The sequence below is a fragment of the Panthera onca genome, chromosome B2 (assembly GCF_046562875.1).
Source record: "Panthera onca isolate mPanOnc1 chromosome B2, mPanOnc1 haplotype 2, whole genome shotgun sequence".
Lineage (NCBI taxonomy): Eukaryota > Metazoa > Chordata > Mammalia > Carnivora > Felidae > Panthera > Panthera onca.
This window is the reverse complement of record NC_138343.1, coordinates 116,192,109-116,212,948: the sequence shown is the minus strand read 5'-3', so window position 1 is coordinate 116,212,948 and position 20,840 is coordinate 116,192,109. Positions and strand designations below refer to the sequence as shown.

The 20,840-nt window shown below is 35.7% G+C and overlaps 1 protein-coding gene across 2 annotated transcripts in view; it reads right to left on the bottom strand.

Moving 5' to 3' along the window:
• Positions 1-20,840, bottom strand: part of LAMA2 (laminin subunit alpha 2) — a 613,797-nt gene that overhangs the window by 98,647 nt on the left and 494,310 nt on the right. For both annotated transcript variants that reach the window (XM_078447300.2, XM_078447301.2), the window contains exon 42: positions 20,185-20,323. In XM_078447300.2, coding sequence (XP_078303426.2) covers positions 20,185-20,323 — 139 coding nt within the window. The remainder of the gene's footprint in view (positions 1-20,184; positions 20,324-20,840) is intronic.

Here is a 20,840-nt window from a genome sequence, read left to right as displayed (position 1 = left end):
AATTGTAGTAAAATAACTAATGTTGATAATGATGATCCTGAGTCATCCAGATCATATGGGTCACTCATAGCACTAGACAAAAATAGACCAAGATAGAAAGGAAGGAAGGAAAGAAGGAAACAGCTTTCCCTGCAGCCTTGAGATGTGAATGTCTTTCTACAAGAATATAATCTGGCAAGCATTTAACAACCAAAATTTTAAAGCTAATCTTGGATATGCAAAGTGAGGCATGGGGGTAAAGGAAGGAGAGAAAGTTGATTTGCTGCACATAAGAAAATTAATGAAATGAGGTAAGAGAAAAGAGGGGAAGAATCAGACAACATGGAAAGAGGCTAAAGTTTGAGCTGTGAGGGACTATGGATAGTGGTGACCAGTCTTCATTTTTTTCTACCCTTTTACAGATTTCAACAGTTTTATTAAGGGATAAACTTCACATATTTAAAATTTACAGTTTGATAAGTTTTGACATATATACACCCACGAAACCATCAGGACAATCAAGGTAGAGAAACCATCCATTTCCTCTTGATTTCTCCCTTGCACCCCTCCTTGACTTCCTCTCAACTCTACACAAACACTGCTTCTCCTTTCCATCACTGTTCATTTGCATTTAATAAAATATTACACAAGTGGACTCATCTAGCTTGTTCTTTTTTGTTTGGCTTCTTTCACTCAGCATAATTATTTCAACATTTGTCCATGCTGTGTATCAATATATGATCCTTTTAAAAATTAAATGGATATGCCCTAATCTATTCATTCACCTCTTGTTGGACATTTGGGCTATCTCCAACATTGGCCATTCTAAATTGAGTTTCTAGGAGCATTTGTGTACAAGTCTTTACATGAACATATGCCTTCATTTCTCCTGGAATGAATACCTAGAAGTGGAGTAGTTAGATGATAGGGTGGTATGTTTCAGTTTTTGAGAAACTACTACCCTGTTTTCCAAATTATTCGTGCTACTTTAAATTCCCACCAGCAGAGTTAAATTTATCTACATCCTTGCTAATAATATTTGATGTAGTCAGTCATTTTAAGTTTTAGACATGCTATGGATGTGTATATCATTTTGGTTTTAATTTGCATTTTCCTTGTGACTAATAATGTTGAACACCTTTTAATATACTTATTCCATCTGTTTAAATCTTTTGCCCATTTTTTTTATTGGGTTATTTGTTGTTACTGAGTTTTGAAAGATATCAATGCATAGTTAGAATACAAATCCTTTATCAGATAATATAATTTGCAAATATATATTTCCTTAGTTTGTATCTTAACACATGCTTAGATTTGAATTGTAATAATTTCGTCAAGAATTTTTACATCTATATTTATAAGGGATATTGATATATATATTTGGTAATGTCTTTGTCTCATGTGTACTAGAGTGATACTGGCCTCATGGAATGAGGTGGGACATGGTTTATTCTCTTCAATTCTCTGAAGAATTTATTACTTCTTCCTTAAATGCTTCATGGAATTCACTAGTGAAGTCATTTGGAGCTGAATTTTGTGTGTGTGTGTGTATGTGTGTGTGTAACGTTTTTAAGTACAAATTCAATTCTTTAATGGACTTTCAAGTTATTTATTTGTAAGTGAATTTTGGTGATTTGTAATTTTCACAGAATCTGTCCATTTCATTCAAACTGTTGAATTTCTGGCATAAAGTTGTATATTACTGTCTGAAGAAGTTTTAATGACTTTATTTATTCCTTATTCTTTATTCCTTTATTCCTTAAATCAGATACTGATTTTTTTTCTGATCAGTCTGATTATCAACGTATTTATCTTCTACTGAACCCTGGTACCTTTAGCCAGCAACACGACTGCAACCTGACTGAAGTCCATTTGTTGATAGACTTCCCTGCCACTAATTTCTTATCTTCTTGCATTAATGAGTATGACCTCCCTTTTGCTCCAAAGCATCTTGTCTTTCCTGCTTTTCAGGAAGCCAATGATTTCTTCCTGGGTTTTCTGTCAACCACTCCTTGCTCAGGTAAGGAAAAGAAAGGCAAGGAGGCAGGACATTTTGATGTGTGGAGAGCTGGAAAAGTATTTCATTTGCAAAGGCCTGGAGAGTTTATGAAGGGCAGTATGAAGAAGTAAAGCTGTTAGGTTAGGGTCCATTTCTGGAAAGCTTGAATATTAGGCTAAAAACACTGAGCAATAAGCAACGTGGAGTCATTGAAAGTTTCTGAGTAGAGGGTATGGTCAGAGCCTTAGTCCCAGAAGGTGAACTGGAAAGGTTTATGGGAGAAAAAAGAGACACCGGTTGGCTATTATGATAGTATAGGCTAGAGAAAAGGGAATTGTAACCTCAGGCAAGGGCAGTGGAAATGAATGAGAGTTTGGGTTCAAGGGATGTGGAGGAATAAGATAGGTTTCAGTGTTTCAAGAAGCACTCCAAAATATTAAAGTAGAGGAATGATGGCATACAACTGTCAGTTATAAACAGTATATCAACCACCCAGGTTTAAGAGACAAGCCTTCCATATGATAACAGAATGAAAAATACTAACATGTTATGGATGAACGGAATTGTTTCAACTCATTGGAATTTGAAGAGTTCCTTTTCCAACATTGCTTAGTAAGTCACCGAAGCACATCAACAATATCAGGACAGGTGATGAAGCAGCATTTTCCAAGCTAATTACACTTCATACATATTCATAAGCATTGCATCTGAGTTTCTGAGCTGTGTCTACGGCATATGTGAAGTATAAATGAGGTTCTTAGAGTTGCACGATATGTGTTTCTTGCTTTTTAGAAACTGTATTTTTATAAATAAGTTCTTTCTCTGTGTGTGCATATATATATATATATATAAATGTTTATTATAATATACACAATAAAATATGTGTAGGTTGCTGTATGCTTTTATTAATAAGTATTTAAAGAAAACATGAGCTAATTTAAGACATTATTAGAAAAGGAAAGATACAGGGGAAAAAAGAAACAATAATGTCTACAAAGATTTTACAAAGGATTTTGCACTTAATTGGCTTTTGATACATGTTAGTTTTCTTCTTCCTATTATCTGTTAAATATTCATAGTGACTCTTGATGAAGTATCATGTCACTGATTTTTTTTTTTTTTTTTTTTTAATATATGAAATTTACTGTCAAATTGGTTTCCATACAACACCCAGTGCTCATCCCAAAAGGTGCCCTCCTCAATACCCATCACCCACCCTGCCCTCCCTCCCACCCCCCATCAACCCTCAGTTTGTTCTCAGTTTTTAACAGTCTCTAATGCTTTGGCTCTCTCCCACTCTAACCTCTTTTTTTTTTTTTTTTTTTTTTTTTTTTCCTTCCCCTCCCCCATGGGTTTCTGTTATGTTTCTCAGGATCCACATAAGAGTGAAACCATATGGTATCTGTCTTTCTCTGTATGGCTTATTTCACTTAGCATCACACTCTCCAGTTCCATCCATGTTGCTACAAAAGGCCATATTTCATTTTTTCTCATTGCCACGTAGTATTCCATTGTGTATATAAACCACAATTTCTTTATCCATTCATCAGTTGATGGACATTTAGGCTCTTTCCATAATTTGGCTATTGTTGAGAGTGCCGCTATAAACATTGGGGTACAGGTGCCCCTATGCATCAGTACTCCTGTATCCCTTGGATAAATTCCTAGCAGTGCTATTGCTGGGTCATAGGGTAGGTCTATTTTTAATTTTCTGAGGAACCTCCACACTGCTTTCCAGAGCGGCTGCACCAATTTGCATTCCCACCAACAGTGCAAGAGGGTTCCCGTTTCTCCACATCCTCTCCAGCATCTATAGTCTCCTGATTTCTTCATTTTGGCCACTCTGACTGGCGTGAGGTGGTATCTGAGTGTGGTTTTGATTTGTATTTCCCTGATAAGGAGCGACGTTGAACATCTTTTCATGTGCCTGTTGGCCATCCGGATGTCTTCTTTAGAGAAGTGTCTATTCATGTTTTCTGCCCATTTCTTCACTGGGTTATTTGTTTTTCGGGTGTGGAGTTTGATGAGCTCTTTATAGATTTTGGATACTAGCCCTTTGTCCGATGTGTCATTTGCAAATATCTTTTCCCATTCCGTTGGTTGCCTTTTAGTTTTGTTGGTTGTTTCCTTTGCTGTGCAGAAGCTTTTTATCTTCATAAGGTCCCAGTAATTCACTTTTGCTTTTAATTCCCTTGCCTTTGGGGATGTGCCGAGTAAGAGATTGCTACGGCTGAGGTCAGAGAGGTCTTTTCCTGCTTTCTCCTCTAAGGTTTTGATGGTTTCCTGTCTCACATTCAGGTCCTTTATCCATTTTGAGTTTATTTTTGTGAATGGTGTGAGAAAGTGGTCTAGTTTCAACCTTCTGCATGTTGCTGTCCAGTTCTCCCAGCACCATTTGTTAAAGAGACTGTCTTTTTTCCATTGGATGTTCTTTCCTGCTTTGTCAAAGATGAGTTGGCCATACGTTTGTGGGTCTAGTTCTGGGGTTTCTATTCTATTCCATTGGTCTATGTGTCTGTTTTTATGCCAATACCATGCTGTCTTGATGATGACAGCTTTGTAGTAGAGGCTAAAGTCTGGGATTGTGATGCCTCCTGCTTTGGTCTTCTTCTTCAAAATTACTTTGGCTATTCGGGGCCTTTTGTGGTTCCATATGAATTTTAGGATTGCTTGTTCTAGTTTCGAGAAGAATGCTGGTGCAATTTTGATTGGGATTGCATTGAATGTGTAGATAGCTTTGGGTAGTATTGACATTTTGACAATATTTATTCTTCCAATCCATGAGCAGGGAATGTCTTTCCATTTCTTTATATCTTCTTCAATTACCTGCATAAGCTTTCTATAGTTTTCAGCATACAGATCTTTTACATCTTTGGTTAGATTTATTCCTAGGTATTTTATGCTTCTTGGTGCAATTGTGAATGGGATCAGTTTCTTCATTTGTCTTTCTGTTGCTTCATTGTTAGTGTATAAGAATGCAACTGATTTCTGCACGTTGATTTTGTATCCTGCAACTTTGCTGAATTCATGTATCAGTTCTAGCAGACTTTTGGTGGAGTCTATCGGATTTTCCATGTATAATATCATGTCATCTGCAAAAAGCGAAAGCTTGACTTCATCTTTGCCAATTTTGATGCCTTTGATTTCCTTTTGTTGTCTCATGTCACTGATTAATAGATGAAGGAACTGATTGATTTACCAAAAGAAAGTTTTTAGCTGTCTCAAACACCTGAGTAAGCTCTGTTTATTCAAATATGGAGAGACTGCCTTGCTTACTGGAACTGTAGTGGAGAACAAACAAAAAATCCCTTATAAAGAAAGTGATTCTTACCATAATGGAGCATGGAAATATCACAATGTTTTGTTGTCAGAAGAGGCTCTATTAGGAGAAGAAGATGTGAGTATGGGACCTGAAGTTAAGCTTGTTTCAAAGGCAAATTTGAAAGCTATTGTTTATATTACCTTCTATGTTATACTTTTATTATTTTTCTAAATGGTTCTCAAATAATTTTATTTCTTTCTCTTTCTCTCTCTCTCTCTCTGAATTCATTGAAAGAGTTGGCTCTAAAGACAGATGTAGGATATTTCTTTTGTTTTTATTTGTTAGAGAAAGTAGTAATTTAAAATTCATCAGCATGGTTTGTGAATTATTCCATTGCTTTCTACACAATAATTTATTTTAGAAGCTAAGTCTTGCATATTTCCAAAGGGGATAATGGGCAAAGATATTACATAACCTAGATGATTTTAAGTTTAAAATCTTTTTAATAAAGAAAACTGTTCAGAATGTGCAGGGATACATGTAAATGCTGATGATTAGCTGTAATGTATTTATACGAAGTACATATCAGGAGAAACTTATATTCAGGTATCTTAGACTGCTGTTAAAAATTGGGGAGAAATTTTTTACTATGGTAAAATCATTCTCAGAAGGAATGGTGGAATCTAAACCTATATACATTGTGAAAGATACAATTTTTGAGAATGTTGAAAAAATGTGCATGTGATGTTAATTAAATATAATTATACATTAAGCTACAAAACAGTTATGTAAAATCACCCATTCCCAGAAAAGCTACTTGCATAGGAAAAGGTATAGACAGATAAACAACATTATAAAAGTTTTATATTTTCTCCCTCTTGTCTGTATTTTCTACTTTTCTATAACAGATATGACCTGCTTTTGTAATAATTAAAAATATCATAGACAATTTTAAAATAAGGAAATCACTGTGTGCTGATTTTAAAAGTATTTTAATATAACCTATATTAAAAAAATACTACAGGATATTAAAACAAAATAGTAAATAAAAAGTGAGCATGAACAACCCAGAGAGATGGCCTCAATCAGAAATCTGTTGAAAGGCGGTCGATCCTGGCCTTGCACACTTTGCCCTGAAATGGGATGAGGGATTAGATGAATCTCTGTGGAAGACTGAAAGCAAGTGAGCATACAGAGGAGACCTGGATGAAACAGGAATCCTCCACAGTGCACATTTAGAATTTGCGACCGTCAAGTTTCAGCTTGATGAGAACACCAAGAAGGACAATCAAGAGAGGATTTAAAGCACAGAGCTAAGTGAGAATAGGTTTTCACCAATTACAGCATGACGGCCACTGCTCCAGCACCTATGGGCGGCACTGGCTTGCTTCAGTGAGGCAGGAACTGCACGAGCTGTTGAAAGCAGGATCAGCAGAAACTACGGGGAATCTTGATTTTGAGTCAAGGCAATGGAGCAGTGTCTATGGGGTTGGAGAACATTCTCAGAGGGCATAAGATTTTTTTTTCCAATTAATGTGAAGTCAAACCCAGCATGGTAATTTCACCTCTTGACTATTACACTTATATTTTGAAATCCTAAATAGTTCTGAGAGTACAGCTACCTTGAATGAAATTAGTTCTCACCTATGTTGCATTATACCATCACCCCAAAGAGTTGCTATGTTTCGGACTGATGACGTAAACCCTTTGGTTTTTAGAATTTATGCCCTGAATTTTTAAACATGTTTAATGCTAGATCATAAAATCACACTTTGCTTCTTTGTTTCCACTAGAGTTTTTTCAAATTATTGACTCAAATGAACATATCACATACAGAGAAAATCACTAAAATCAGCGTGGCTTAATGAACACTATTTTGACGTACAGATTCAACTTTTTCTAGGTGGCTTAGATACTCACTGACTTTTTCATGTTTGCTATTGTGTGAATCACTTACTTCTTAGATAAGTTGCTGAACTGCTGATGGAGGAAAAAGATCCTCACCAGTTTTATTGGCAGATTTAATTGTCATATCAATTATGGATTTATACCATGTTCTCATTAATATTACACTGCTATAAAATTTAAATTCCAATGATTATAGATATTAATAAGAAGTCAAAACTACTGTTTGACTTCTAAAGCAGTGGTTGACAGAATAAAATACAAGTTTTATGTGAGTTAAAATGTACAACTTGACTAACACCGTATTTTATTGAGCCTTTTGAATTCAATATGTACTCTGCTAATATTTGCATGGTCCTTTATGTAGGAAATAAAAACTCAAAAATGACCTTGCAAGTATTCTTTATGTATTTTGGTTCATCCAATTATACAAAGCAAATACTAAATAGGACAGACTGGAGAAGATATGACCATACTTCTAAACAAACACTCATTAGAAATGCCTTAATGTTTAATCATACTATTGCAAGATTCACAGTGTTTAACTTTATGGTTCATAGACCAATAGCAACATGTCAAAAGAATCTTGCTATTATAAGGACTCAAAAACTAATAAGTAAGAAGAAATTATTAGGAATATTAATATTAAAGGAAAGAATAATAATAGGAAAGAAAAGAAAACATAATAAAGGAAAAGAATAAACCAGGAAAAAGTTGAAAAGTATTATTTTTATTAGTAGGACAAATGAAAAAATATAATTATTGCTGGTTTGAGGACTGGTTAGAATTCTGATTATCTGATTACCCTTTGTGCTGTTTTTCATAATGCTATTTACACATTAAGTACATTAAATATATGGTTACAGTTTTTAAAAATTTGAAGTAAAAAATTTAAATGTGGACATGCTTAATACCACACACTTAATAAATAATTCATGAGCACCTCTTGTAAGTATTATAACTAGGCCAATGAAGAGTAAGAAATGATCTCACGCAGTTGGAGATCAAATATGAAATCAGTTAAAAAGATTTGGGCTCTAGGGACTATATTTACCATATGAGTCAAGTCAAGGGATGAATCAGAATAGACTACACAACGCACTTAATTTGAAAGCAGATCTTCTAATCCCCAAATTCTGTCTTGCTATCTACTTTCTCCAACGAAATTTAGAAATTCCAGTATACCACTAGAACCTAATTCTGACACATTAAAAAGAAAATCCCACATGACATCTACATTGAAACAGATATTCAGACACTATCTCAAACTAAATAGGGAAAGAAAGTAATTTTATTTTTCCTTTCAAATTGCCTGCCTCTTCAACTTTCCTATATCTTGTAGCAATATAACTATCTTGTCAACTGTGAAAATCTGAAGCACCTGGCCATTCTAGATTTCTGGCATTAGTGTTTGGAGATGGGAGGGGGCTATCTACATTTAGTGATCAGCTCTTGTACATCAGGTATTGCCTATATGAAAATCATGGCACACTGTGTGAGAAAGAGTGAAATATTCAGGGGGTCCATTGTGGTGATCCATGTTTCTGTCCACTAGGGGTCTATTATCAGCTTACATTTTAATTCTGGGGATATCGTTTTCTGGAAAAAGTAGGAAGAAAACAAAACACCACAGTCACCAAACAGTGAAAGGGCATGCCCCACCCCCCCCACCCCCCGCCCCTCACTGTGCACAGCAGGGAGCAAGCAGAGAGACTCAGCATTTTCTAAAGCCCAGGGATCTTGGGGCTGTGCAGTCTGTATCTGACCCAAAGGTTTGCTCAAAGGGGCACTGAAACTGGCCACCTTACTGCTCACCACACCGTGTGCCCGGTGCATCTCACCCAGTGATACACCTTTTTCTGACTCATCCAACCACTCCATGGGTTAGTGGGGACCCTTGAACATACCTTTCCCATGAGGAAGTAAAATATAGGAAGAAAGCAAAAGACTCCTCTGGATTACCTAATTTAAAATCTGAATCTTGAGCAAAAAAAAAAACACTGTTTTCAGGAAACAGTACCAAGAGACTAAATAAAAGGGGAGTAACTGTGCAGGGAAGATGGTAGGAATTAAGATGATATGAAGAAAAGGACGTAAGAGAAAGTGTGTTACTTCAGCAGAGGAATCTTCACTTTAGCAGGGCCAATGTGCTTCCCTAACCACATCAGCAGGGGTCTTCAGGTACTTCCTCCCCCTCAATCCACTGCAGTTACTGTACCCTCACCTTGCTCAGGAGGGTATAAGCCAGGTTGGGGGCCCACAGAATCTGAAGAAGGCCAGGCCTCAGAAACAACAGGTGAGGGTAAAGGATGAGAATCAGTCATGAGAATAGGAATAGATAATTCCCTGCAAGTCCTTTAGCAGAGTGGAGTGCCCCTCACCCCTTCACGGTTGCACAGAGCAAACAGCAACCAGACATCAAGTGCCCCCAGGGTTCCCCCACTGAAAAGAATCCAAGAAGGTCTTTTTTAATGTTTATGTAGTTTTTAGAGGGAGAGAGACAGAGTGCAAACAAGGGAGGGGCAGAGAGAGAAGAAGATACAGAATCTGAAGCAGGCTCCAGGCTCCAAGTTGTCAGCACAGAGCCCAAAGCGGGGCTCGAAACCACAGCTGTGAGATTATGATCTGAGCCAAAGTCAGACACTTTGCTGACTGAGCCACCTAGGCACCCCTTTGTTTTTTTTTAAAGGTTGTTTGTTTGTTTATTTTGAGAGATAGGGAGCTTGAGCAAGGGAGGGAGAGAGAGAGTGGGAGAGGATCCCAAGCAGGCTCTGCACTGACAGCAGGGTTCGATCCAGGAAACATGAGATTACTGGAGCCGAAATCAAGAGTCAGATGCTTAAATGACTGAGCTACCCAAGCGCCCGCCAATCTGAGGGGGTCTTTTAAGGAAATGCTTGTAATTAATCAAAGTTATGGTTATAGACAAAATATAAATGTTATTAGCAGGACGATATGGAAGTTAAAACGGTAGAAGTTAGATGGAGGACAGGGAGAAACAGAACTAGAGAAAGGATGAGGGCACAAAGATCTGTATTTTACAGAGTGGGGGGTCCATCATTGATGGAACAAGAAATAAATTTCTGAGTTTAAAAAGAAAACACTAAAGGATCTAGACACAGTAAGGTACGCACATTGGGAGATATGTGGGAAGGAGATGTGATGTGATACAATCTAAGTGAACTTCAGGCCATTTATCATGGCAGTAAGTAAACAGATCATAACCTAAAGTGATGAGTCACCTGATAGCATGATCATAATATTATCAAGAGATATTTAAGGAGAAGAAATGGTTGGAAGACTTAGCAATGATTGTACCTGGGGGTGTGAGTTTAAAGGTGAGAAAAGTTAGGTCAGGGGACTGTTGCTTGAAATTACCTGATTCTCTTTTCAATTTAAAAGCAAATAAAATATGCATGCATCATGAATTTTAAAAGAAAGAAATTTAGGGCCTCTTATTGGTGTGAAGGATGGGGACGGCTGCTTCATTTCCAGGAGCCTTAAGAACCACTTTCCTTATATTTTTCAGGGCAGATATTCCTCAGAACTGATTTTCAATTTCCTCTTACTTTCATTTCAGTTAAAACACTTATAATTTAAGCATATTGATAAGAACAGAAATTAATATAGATACCTGTACTCCCATCAACCATATTTGACTACTATTAACTTTTTATTGTATTTGTCTAGATCTCTAAATATATACATATATTTGGATTTGGTTTGATAATATTTTAAGTTTTACATCTCTATTTATGATTGACCTATAGTTTTTCTTTCCTTTTTAAAAACTTTTAAAATATTATTTATTTTGAAAGAGAGAGAGAGAGAGAGAGAAAGAATGAATGAATGAATAAATGAGCAGGTGAGGGGCAGAGAGAAAGGGAGACACAGAATCCAAAGCAGGCTCCAGTTTCTGAGCTGTCAGCACAGATCTCAACACCGGGCCCAAATTCATGAACCACTAGATCATGACCTGAGCAAAAGTCAGATGCTTAACTGACTGAGCCATCCAGGTGCCCCTAGTTTTTCTTGTACAATGTTCTGCCATCAAGACTATACCAGCCTCATAAAATAAGCCAGGGACTCTGTCATTGTTTTTCTAGTCTTTAAAATGTTTTGGATATTGAGTCCTTGAAATTTTGGTAGACATTATCATTTTGTCATAGGTAGACTATTAACTACTGACTCAACTCATTTAATGACTAGATTTCTACTCAGGTTTACTATTTCTTTTTAGTAAATTTAGATTTATTGTCCACTTCATCAAACACTCAAATTTATTTGAATAATGTTGCTCATGTACTCAAGTACATCCATATTTATTAAATCTATACTACCTCTAGAGTTATTTCCCGGTCTTCATTCCTAATCCTGTCTATAGGTGTCAGCTCTGCTTAATTATTCTTGTTTTGCCTGTTTACTGCAAGAATCAGCTTTCCATTTTGTCAATCCTAATATTTTTTCTAGGTCATTAATTTCTGCCTTTCTTTTTTTCCCTTTATATATTATTTTTAATTTCTTGAACAGAAACTTTAGATAATTCGTTTCAGTTCTTGTTTTTTCCTAATATCTGCATTTCAAACTTCACTTGCCACTTTAGTGACACTTTATTTGTACTTCACAAATTTTGATGTGTAGAAGTTTTATTTCCATTTAGCTATTAAATATTTCATAGTTGTAATTTCAAACTCCATTTTTCTTTGACCCATGAATTACTTTGAAGTGTGATTTTTCTTTAAAACATTTTTGGGGAGCAATCTTTCTGCATAATTTCTTAATTTTATTGCACCATGATCAGAGAATACAGTCTAGGTGCTGCTGGCTCTAGGATTTGCTTGGGGCTCCTGGGTGGCTCAGTCTGTTAAGCCTCCGACTTCGGCTCAGGTCATGATCTCGCGGTTCGTGAGTTCGAGCGCCGCGTCGGGCTCTGTGTGGACAGCTCTGAGCCTGGAGCCTGTTTCAGATTCTGTGTGTCCGTCTCTCTCTGCCCCTTCCCCACTCACCCTCTGTCTCTCTCTCTCCTTCAAAAATTAAAAAATTAAAAAAAAAAAGGATTTGCTTATACTTGTTTTGTGATCTAGTTCATGGTCTTTTTTTTTTTTTTTTTTTTTTTTTTTAAGGTTCATGTATGCTTTATATAACGGGGCATATAGAATTAATTATCTAATTGATGTAGAGTTCTATAAGACCATTAAATCAAGCTTGTTTATTGTACTTTTCAAATCTCCTTCATCCTTACATCTCCTTGCTTGACCTATGAAGTTTTAAGAGAGAAATGGTAAAACTTCCCACCATTATTGTGGATATGTTGATTTCCTCATTCTGACTTTTGCCTTTATTCATTCTCACTTTTCGGGTTCAAAATTTTTTAATCTTCCTGCTAACTTGATTCTTTTATTATATTGAGAGATTTTTCTTTATCTCTCATAACTTTTTTAAAATGTAAAGCCTATTTTGATTGTTTATTAATATTAGTACACCAGCTTTCTTATGATTAGAGTTACCCTGGTGTATATTTTTTGCATCCCTTCTTTTTCAGTCTTCCGTACCCTAAGAGTTAGTGTTATTTTGTGTATGTCATATACAGATAGCTGTGTTTGTTAAACACTTTGAATCCAATATAATATTGTCATAAAACTAGTAATTTTAACCTATATTTATTATGAAGATAACTTGAAACTGAGACATTTAATGCTCATCAAAAATTCTATGTGCCCATTTTTCCTAGCCTCTCTTATAGTTCGATTGAGGCATGTGACTATTCCCGATCAATAGAGCAGATATCGTCCAGGCCAAGGGAGGGAAGAGTAGGCATGTCTCTTTTGTCTCTCTCCCTGCCAGAACAACCTTGGAGGCTATGTAGTATGGTGTAGCTACAAGATGGAGTAGGGTGTTCTGAAACACATTGAGTATGATATGAGAAATCAATTTAGATTGCGATGTAAGCAACTGAATTTTCAGGGGTTATTTCTTGAGGTAGTTAGTAATAATTACCCTGGCCTATATGTATCTTGATTTAATTCTATCACATTTTGTGCTTTATATTTACCATTTATTTTTGCTTGTTTTCTTTTTTTTTTTTTTTTTTTTTGCCTTTTATAGAATTGATTGAAAATTTCGCTCTCCACATTTTTTTTCTCTTCATTTATTTGGAAAGTATAGCTGTTTGTTATGGTTAAATTTATGTGTCAATTTGGCTAGGCTACGGTATCCAGTTTTTGGGTCAGTCTACACCTTGCTGTGAAAGTCTCTCTTAGATGTAATTAACATTTAAATCAGTAGACTTTGAGTAAGGCAGAATACTCTCTATAAAAGGTAGGTAAACCTCATCTAATCAGTTAATTGTCTTAAAAGAAAAGACTGGCATCCCTCAAAAATAAAGAATTCTGCCTCCAGACTATCTCTGGACTTGAGACGACATCAACTCTTCTCTGAGTCCCCATCCTGCTGGCTTGTCTTGAAGAATTCAGACTTGACAGTCCCTCTCCTTAAGACAAATTTCTTTCTTTCTTTCTTTCTTTCTTTCTTTCTTTCTTTCTTTCTTTCTTTCTTTCCGTCCATCCATCCATCCATCCATCCAGCTATCTACATCCTACTGCTTCTGTTTCTCTGGAGAACTCTGATTACTACTACTATTTTTATTTTTCTATAATTATCCTCAATGTTTAATACATATACTTTAAAAAAGATTAAATCTAACCAATTTTTTACTGTCCTCCCAAAATTTTAAGGCTTTAAAAAACTTCTAACCCTGACCATCTGCCCCATTATCATGTTATTATTCTCATGTTTTCGTTATGCTTTTTAAAACAATTCCATACATTTAGTAATTATCATCATTATGATTTTCATAATGCTTAGATTGTGTACATTTACTTTTTCTGTTCACTTTTCTCTTTAATCCCCAATTTCCTTGATTTTATTGGCATTCCTTTTGAAGTGTGTTTTATAGCAGCTCGGTGAAGGTCTATGATTGGTAAACCCTCAGTTTTTCTCTGAAGATGCCATTATGTTGTCCTCCCCTCTAAATGAGGTTTAGCAAGGTATAGGATTTTGAGTTGACCAGAATATTATATCAGCACCATGAGGATATTAGTCCTTTCTTTTTTGATTGCTATCGTGACTTCAATGGGATATATGCTAACTGACAAATCTTATTACTTTGGAGATAATCTGCATTTGCTCTCTAGATTATTTTAAGATTTTGTTTTCTTTTTCTATTTGGTCTCTATAAGTTTAACACGGATCTTTCCATGTGTGGACTTATTTTATCATGATTATTTTCCTTAATTTGTGAACTCCTATCTTTCACCAATACTGGAGAATTTTCAGTATCTCTTGACCACTACTCCTCCTCATTCTCACTCTTTTCAACTTCTGGAACTCCTCACAGACTTACATTTTCACAATCTGCATTCTCTGTCTCTTAAGTGCCTTTTATATTTTACCATGTTGGTCGCATTCTGGGAAATGTTTTCAACTCTTTCAATTAACTAATACTCTTTTCATCTGCTACTAATATGTTGTTTGGTCCTCCCATTCAATTTTTAATTTTAATTACTATATTTTTCAGTTTTAGAAATTTTATCTGTCTCTTTTACAAATTTCCATAGTCTTTAGTTCCTCTTCCATCAATCTTTTCAATTCATTCTTTTAACATTTTAATAATTTAAACACTTTCATTTTATATTCACTTTTAGATTTTTCAATAATCTCAGGGTCGTGTTAAGGACTACCTATCCTCACTCCTACTTGATTATTTATATTGTATCTAAAGACTAATTTTCTGCATCTTCCTAGATGCTCTAGAGGTTTCAATAGCCAGGACTAGTACTCCCTCCATTAACGTCTCAGCTTGGAAAGTCTTCTACCATATGAATGGTATAAATTTGGACTTCAATCCATAGGCTTGTGATTTTAGCATCTTATGAGAGACATTTTGCACAATGAGGGCATAAAAAGAAACAAGGCTTCTCGGAATGTTCCTGAACTGGAAGGCATGAGTGTTCACTGATGAAGACAATTGTTCCAGAGTCTCATGTTTTTACGTACTTTCAGTCAGAGACTTCTCCTCTTGTAGGTTCAAGGTGATGGCTGGGATGTCATCTCTCCTTGCCTGGTGTTTAAAATCCCAGCCCCTAGACATTAGGAACTATATTTATGTTCCAAATTCATTGAGCTACCAAGATGCCAGCTCTAGAGTGTGCCATTCTTTTTTAACCTCTCTCTGTATTTTTAGATTAAAAACTTTTTTTTATGTTGTATTTTTTATATTTGAGAGAGAGACAGAGAGAGAGTAGGGGAGGGGTAGAGAGACAGAGACAGAATCTGAAACAGACTTAAGTCTCCGAACTGTCAGCACAGAGCCCAACGTGGGGCTCGAACTCACGAACCATGAGATCATAACCTGAGCCAAAGTCAGATGCTTAACTGACTGAGCCACCCAGGTGCCCCTAGATTTCCTTTTGTTGTTTCTTTCTAAAGTGAAGTATGTATTAAATTTGGGGAGTTATAATTTATTTAGCATTTCTATGAATTTCTAACATCAGGATGGATCTGAATTAACTCAGGCTGCATGTTGTCAGAAATCTTTGGCTTTCCCCTCTAGTGTCCTTAATTTCTATCAGCGTTTTTCTCCCTACTGATCTGCCACATAAGAGAAAATTTACAAAAATTTAGTTTATTCCTTAGACTCTTGACCCTAAAGCAAGAGAAAGCTCCTTTTGAGGTTTCTATGGCTATCTATTTTCCACATGTTAAGGAACAAACACTGGAAAGTCACTTGCAACAGCAGTTTATCAGTTTATGTACTTATTAGAATCAAGGTTAAAACTTTAAACTTAATTAATTTTTAGGTATATTTCTTGCTATAAAATAGACGCATTTAATTTATTTTATTTATTTATTTTTGAGAGAGCGACAGAGACAGAGAAAGAGAGCTCACACATGCAAGAGTGAGGGAGAGGCAGACAAAGGGAGAGAGAGAAATCCAAAAATACTCCCTGCTATCAGTGCAGAGCCTGACACTGAGCTCAGTCTCACAAATAGTGGGATCATGACCTAAGCTGAGCTCAGGAGTCGATGCTGAACTGACTGAGCCACTCAGGCACTCCTAAAATATATATTAGACTTTCCCCTCATCTCTGTAGTTTATCGAAAGCCTACATTTTGATTATACAGCACTGTTCTTTACTATTTCACTATCCTTGTCTCTGTGGGGGAAAAATGCATTACTTACAAACTGCTTTTATTTTCTTCTGTATGTTATACTATTTTTTTTCCAGAAATGCCTGGAAAAGACCATGCTAAATATTTTTAGAATTATGACTCCCTTGAATGATGTATAATTTTAGCAAGAAACAGAACTTGAACTTGGAGAATAAAAAACACACAGTTCACTGGGGTTGAAGCCCAGTATAAATTCTTCTATTCCTAATGCTCATTCTAGCGAAGCTCAGACTGAAATTGAGAAAGGGGATCCTGGGCTAGAGGGTATTAATGAATATTGTTGGTATGTGTGTATGAGAGAGACAGACACAGGCAGAGAGAAAGAGGAAGTTTCAGACAATGACTGCAGGGTGGACAAGAGGGGACTGAAGAGAGGAAACTTTCTGGTGCCAGAGGAAATGAAAGAGTGATTCATTTTTTTAAATGCAAGATACCAATGGAAGGTGATGACTGCCTATATGGGAGTATATATGACACAGCACATTGCACTGACTTAGACCAAGGGAGTGAGACAGGAAAGGAAGGAAGATGACATTTCAGAATAGGTGAGACTGTGCGATTATTGCTGTGTGATGATTCCTCACGATGTGTAAGAACCAGAACTATGGAATTTATTCTACATTACCCTTCTTTTCAATTGTTTTTGTTGTTATTGGAATGCACCAGATCCAAATGCATAGCATCTACGACCTTTCCAGTGGAAAGGGGAGAGGGCCTCCTATTTCAGGGCCACTGAAACCATGCCTGTTGCCTCTCTGGTGGTCATTCCAAGGATCCAGCATTCTGTGAAATCTATTTGTTCATCTACTTCTAAAACCTGATTTGGTTCATAACATAGGTTTTAAGTTCATCTATCATCTGGAAAGTTTTTTAAAAAGTTTGATTCTCTGTTCTTTTAGCGTCTGAGGACTTTTTATAGCACCAAAGCGATTAAGATTAAAACAAAATAATTGGATCATCATATTCTCTTTTCTGACCAATGACGTATTTCCCTTCTTTCCTTGCACCCACCAATGAGAGGTACTACATGAAATGTTATCTTGGAGATTATGTGTAGGAAAACAAATGCTTTATAGCATTTTTCCCACCCAACACTAGTGGAAAAATCATACCTATTTTTTCATAATGTCTACTTTCCCCAAATACTTCATTTCAATATTTAAATAAATGATATATACAAGACAAGTAGCTGTTAATCATTGCTTAGGGATATTCCACTATCATCTTTAAATGTATACAGACTCCACCTGCTTATTATTTAGTTAAGTGATCAACATTCCTCTCATATTTTCCTTCCAATGACAATGTGTGTATTTATAAATAGGTAGCTTTAAGTAGTTTTTAAAAAAGCGAAGTTACTTTAAAAATGCTGTCAGTTATGCTTTGCCGTTTTTTCTACCATTCATTTGTTTCTGTTCTTACAGCTTTTTTCTTCTCATATTATCTCATGTCCATCTCTTCACAGTCGTAATTGGTTGTTTTATTGCTTGTCTAACAGGCCATTTTTCTCCTCATATAAATTCCTGCTTTGTTTCTTTGTCCTTCCTTTCTGATTCATTGAGAACATTTTTCCTTCTTTTTAGGGCTGGACTCAAATGTGTAAAGGACTCTTCTGATTTGTTACTCTTGAATTCTTTCATACATAAATAACAATCACACTCTTCTGTATGTATCTATCACTCCAGCAATAATACTGACTCTTACATTTCTGGCATTCTAGTCCTATCTACGTAATTGTGCAATGTAATGATTGGCAAATATGTTTAATTTCTAGTAAAATACAACCATGTTATCATGACATTAAAATGAAAGCTTCATTTATTCTGTTCATGAATCAAACTTTCTGCTTAGTCCAATAAACTTTCTGGGACAAATCTGTCTTCTCTGAGTTTGCTAAGAACCATTTAATAAATTATTCTCTTTAGAATTTATTTATTTAAAATTTTTTTTAATGTTTATTTATTTTTGAGACAGAGACAGAGACAGAGACAGAGAGACAGACAGAGCACAAGTGGGGAAGGGGCAGAGAGAGAGGCAGACACAGAATCCAAAGCAGGCTGCAGGCTCTGGGCTGTCAGCACAAAGCCCAGTGTGCTAAACCCATGAACTGTGAGATCATGATCTGAGCTGAGGTTGGACATTTAACCAACTTAGCCACCCAGGTGCCCCTAGCATTTATTTTGTACTTTTTTAGACATTTAATTATTTTTATGTGGGATATGGAAGGAGAGAAAGAATGATGATAACAAGAAGACATGTTGTAAAGCATTACAACTCATCCCAGCTCTGTGTTTGAGGCTGGCTAGATTATCACGTATAAGCATCAGTGTTGAGGAAAGTGAATATTCTGTGTCTGCATAAAAATGTCAGTCTTCTAGACATAAGGTGATAGAATTAAAATTGGGTGAAATTAAACAGCTCTTTAATAAAATAATAGAAGTTTATAAAGATGAAGTAATGACAATAATGAGATTTTTATTGGTGCAAATGAATGTAAATAGACTTGAAAGATATTAGTTAGAATGACATTCATTCATTCATTCCTGAGTGCCTACTATTTGCCAGGTACTGTGTTAGACACTTAAAATGGTCCTGCGATAAAGCATAGGCCAAATGAAAATGGTGACCTTGGAAATTTGGGTCTTTAAAATAGAAGATTATGAGAAGATGGATAAGTAGTTTAGATTAAAAAAACAGGTTCATTTTGAAAGGATAACTAGGCATAGGGAAGTTTCTGCAATAGTCGTATCACGATTTTGAATAAGAAATACTCAGAACATATGGTATTAGAGCTTATTCCAGAGGAACAGAAACACTAGCAATTGTTGATGGAATATGATGTTTTCACTACGATCACTAAATAAACCTTCTAAGAGTGTAGTAAATGCATTTAATATCCCTGAGATCCTAGATACCTTTGTGCCCAATATTAAATCACAACAAATATTGATCTGTTTCTCTAACACTAAATAGTTATGTGTATTTCATTCACAAATGTCCAATCAAGCTTTTTTTTTTTCCTCAAAATTTTGATGTGAAGACCAAAGGGATTCAGAATATTTAATTCAGAACATTTTAACTCACCATGTGCTTCCTATGAAGTGTTTTTTAACCTTCAATAACCTACAATAGTGTTATGAAGGTGTATCACATAACTTATTTACAAAATGTTGATGTATAATGAAGATTTGTCAGTATTGAAAATACACAAGATAACGTGTTATAATTGGAACCCCCAAATTCTGAAATATTAATTCCAAATTTATTTTGAACAATGACAGCAGTCAAAGGTTGCTTTGAAAGCAAAGGTTTCCATTGTGCTAAAAACAGTATAAGGAGTTTAGAAGCATATGATCTCATGTGTTTTGCAAAATGGACACTTTATAGTCAAACTTCACATATGCCAAATTTGTGGGTAGCCGTAAGCAGCGGTGTTAATTTTCTGGGCACTTTCTTACTGATGATATTTGGAATAATAGTAATACATTTCCCTGTCCAGAGTCTTATGTTTGACGTTTTTCTTCTGTGAGTTGGTGGCACAAAGCCGCTTGGCATCTGCAATAATTTCAAGGCCCTTATCAGTAGAGGGAAGTAGTGAGAGACTGAGAAAAGAATTCTGTTATGATTGCAGCACACTGAATGTTTATTTTAGATAGGATTTAAAAGGAGCCTTTGAAAATAATTCAAAATAAATATTCTAACTTACTAGGATTTTCCAGAGCTCATTTCAATTTGAGAAATTTAGTCTAGGTACTTACTCAAACAAATTGACCCACATTCTTAGTACGAAGCACTATTTGGTTCTTACCAGTTTTGTAGCTTCATGTGCAAGATCTTTGGCTTCTTGGGCAATTTTCTCAGCTTCATCAATAGAGTCCTTAATATTGCTGTAAGCATTGAAGGCTGCAGTGGCATTGAAGGAGATGTTTTTAGCTTCATCAAGGATTCTGTTGGGATTACCCCCAAAAAAGAACATCAGAGCAGTTGGTACCCAAATGAAGAACATTCTACTTATAACAAATATGGCTTAAATGATCCCAGCCAGGACAATTATATTTCCAAGTCATCATGAAATATCTGCTTATTGTATTATATTGTAGTTGTCAATTTAAATTCATATTCCTAAATAATTCAGCTATGAAATACTACTAACATATTTTTTAATACCCACTCAAACATTTCTGCAACCTCATGCACCTTGCAAACTGTGAGCAGTGAGATGATCCTTAACATCATTTGTAAGGCACGCTATACATTTCAGAGTGCTTGTACCATATTACTGGAATGAATTTCACAAAATCTCTTTAGGATAGGTGTACTTCCCAGATGGATATAAATGAAGGTTAGATAGCTTGTGTCAGGTTACATGACCGACACATCACTAATTAAAAACTTGGAGCTTGCATCTGTGGACCTCTAACTTACTGCTCCATTCACTACCCTCCATGCAAAATTGGCAATAGT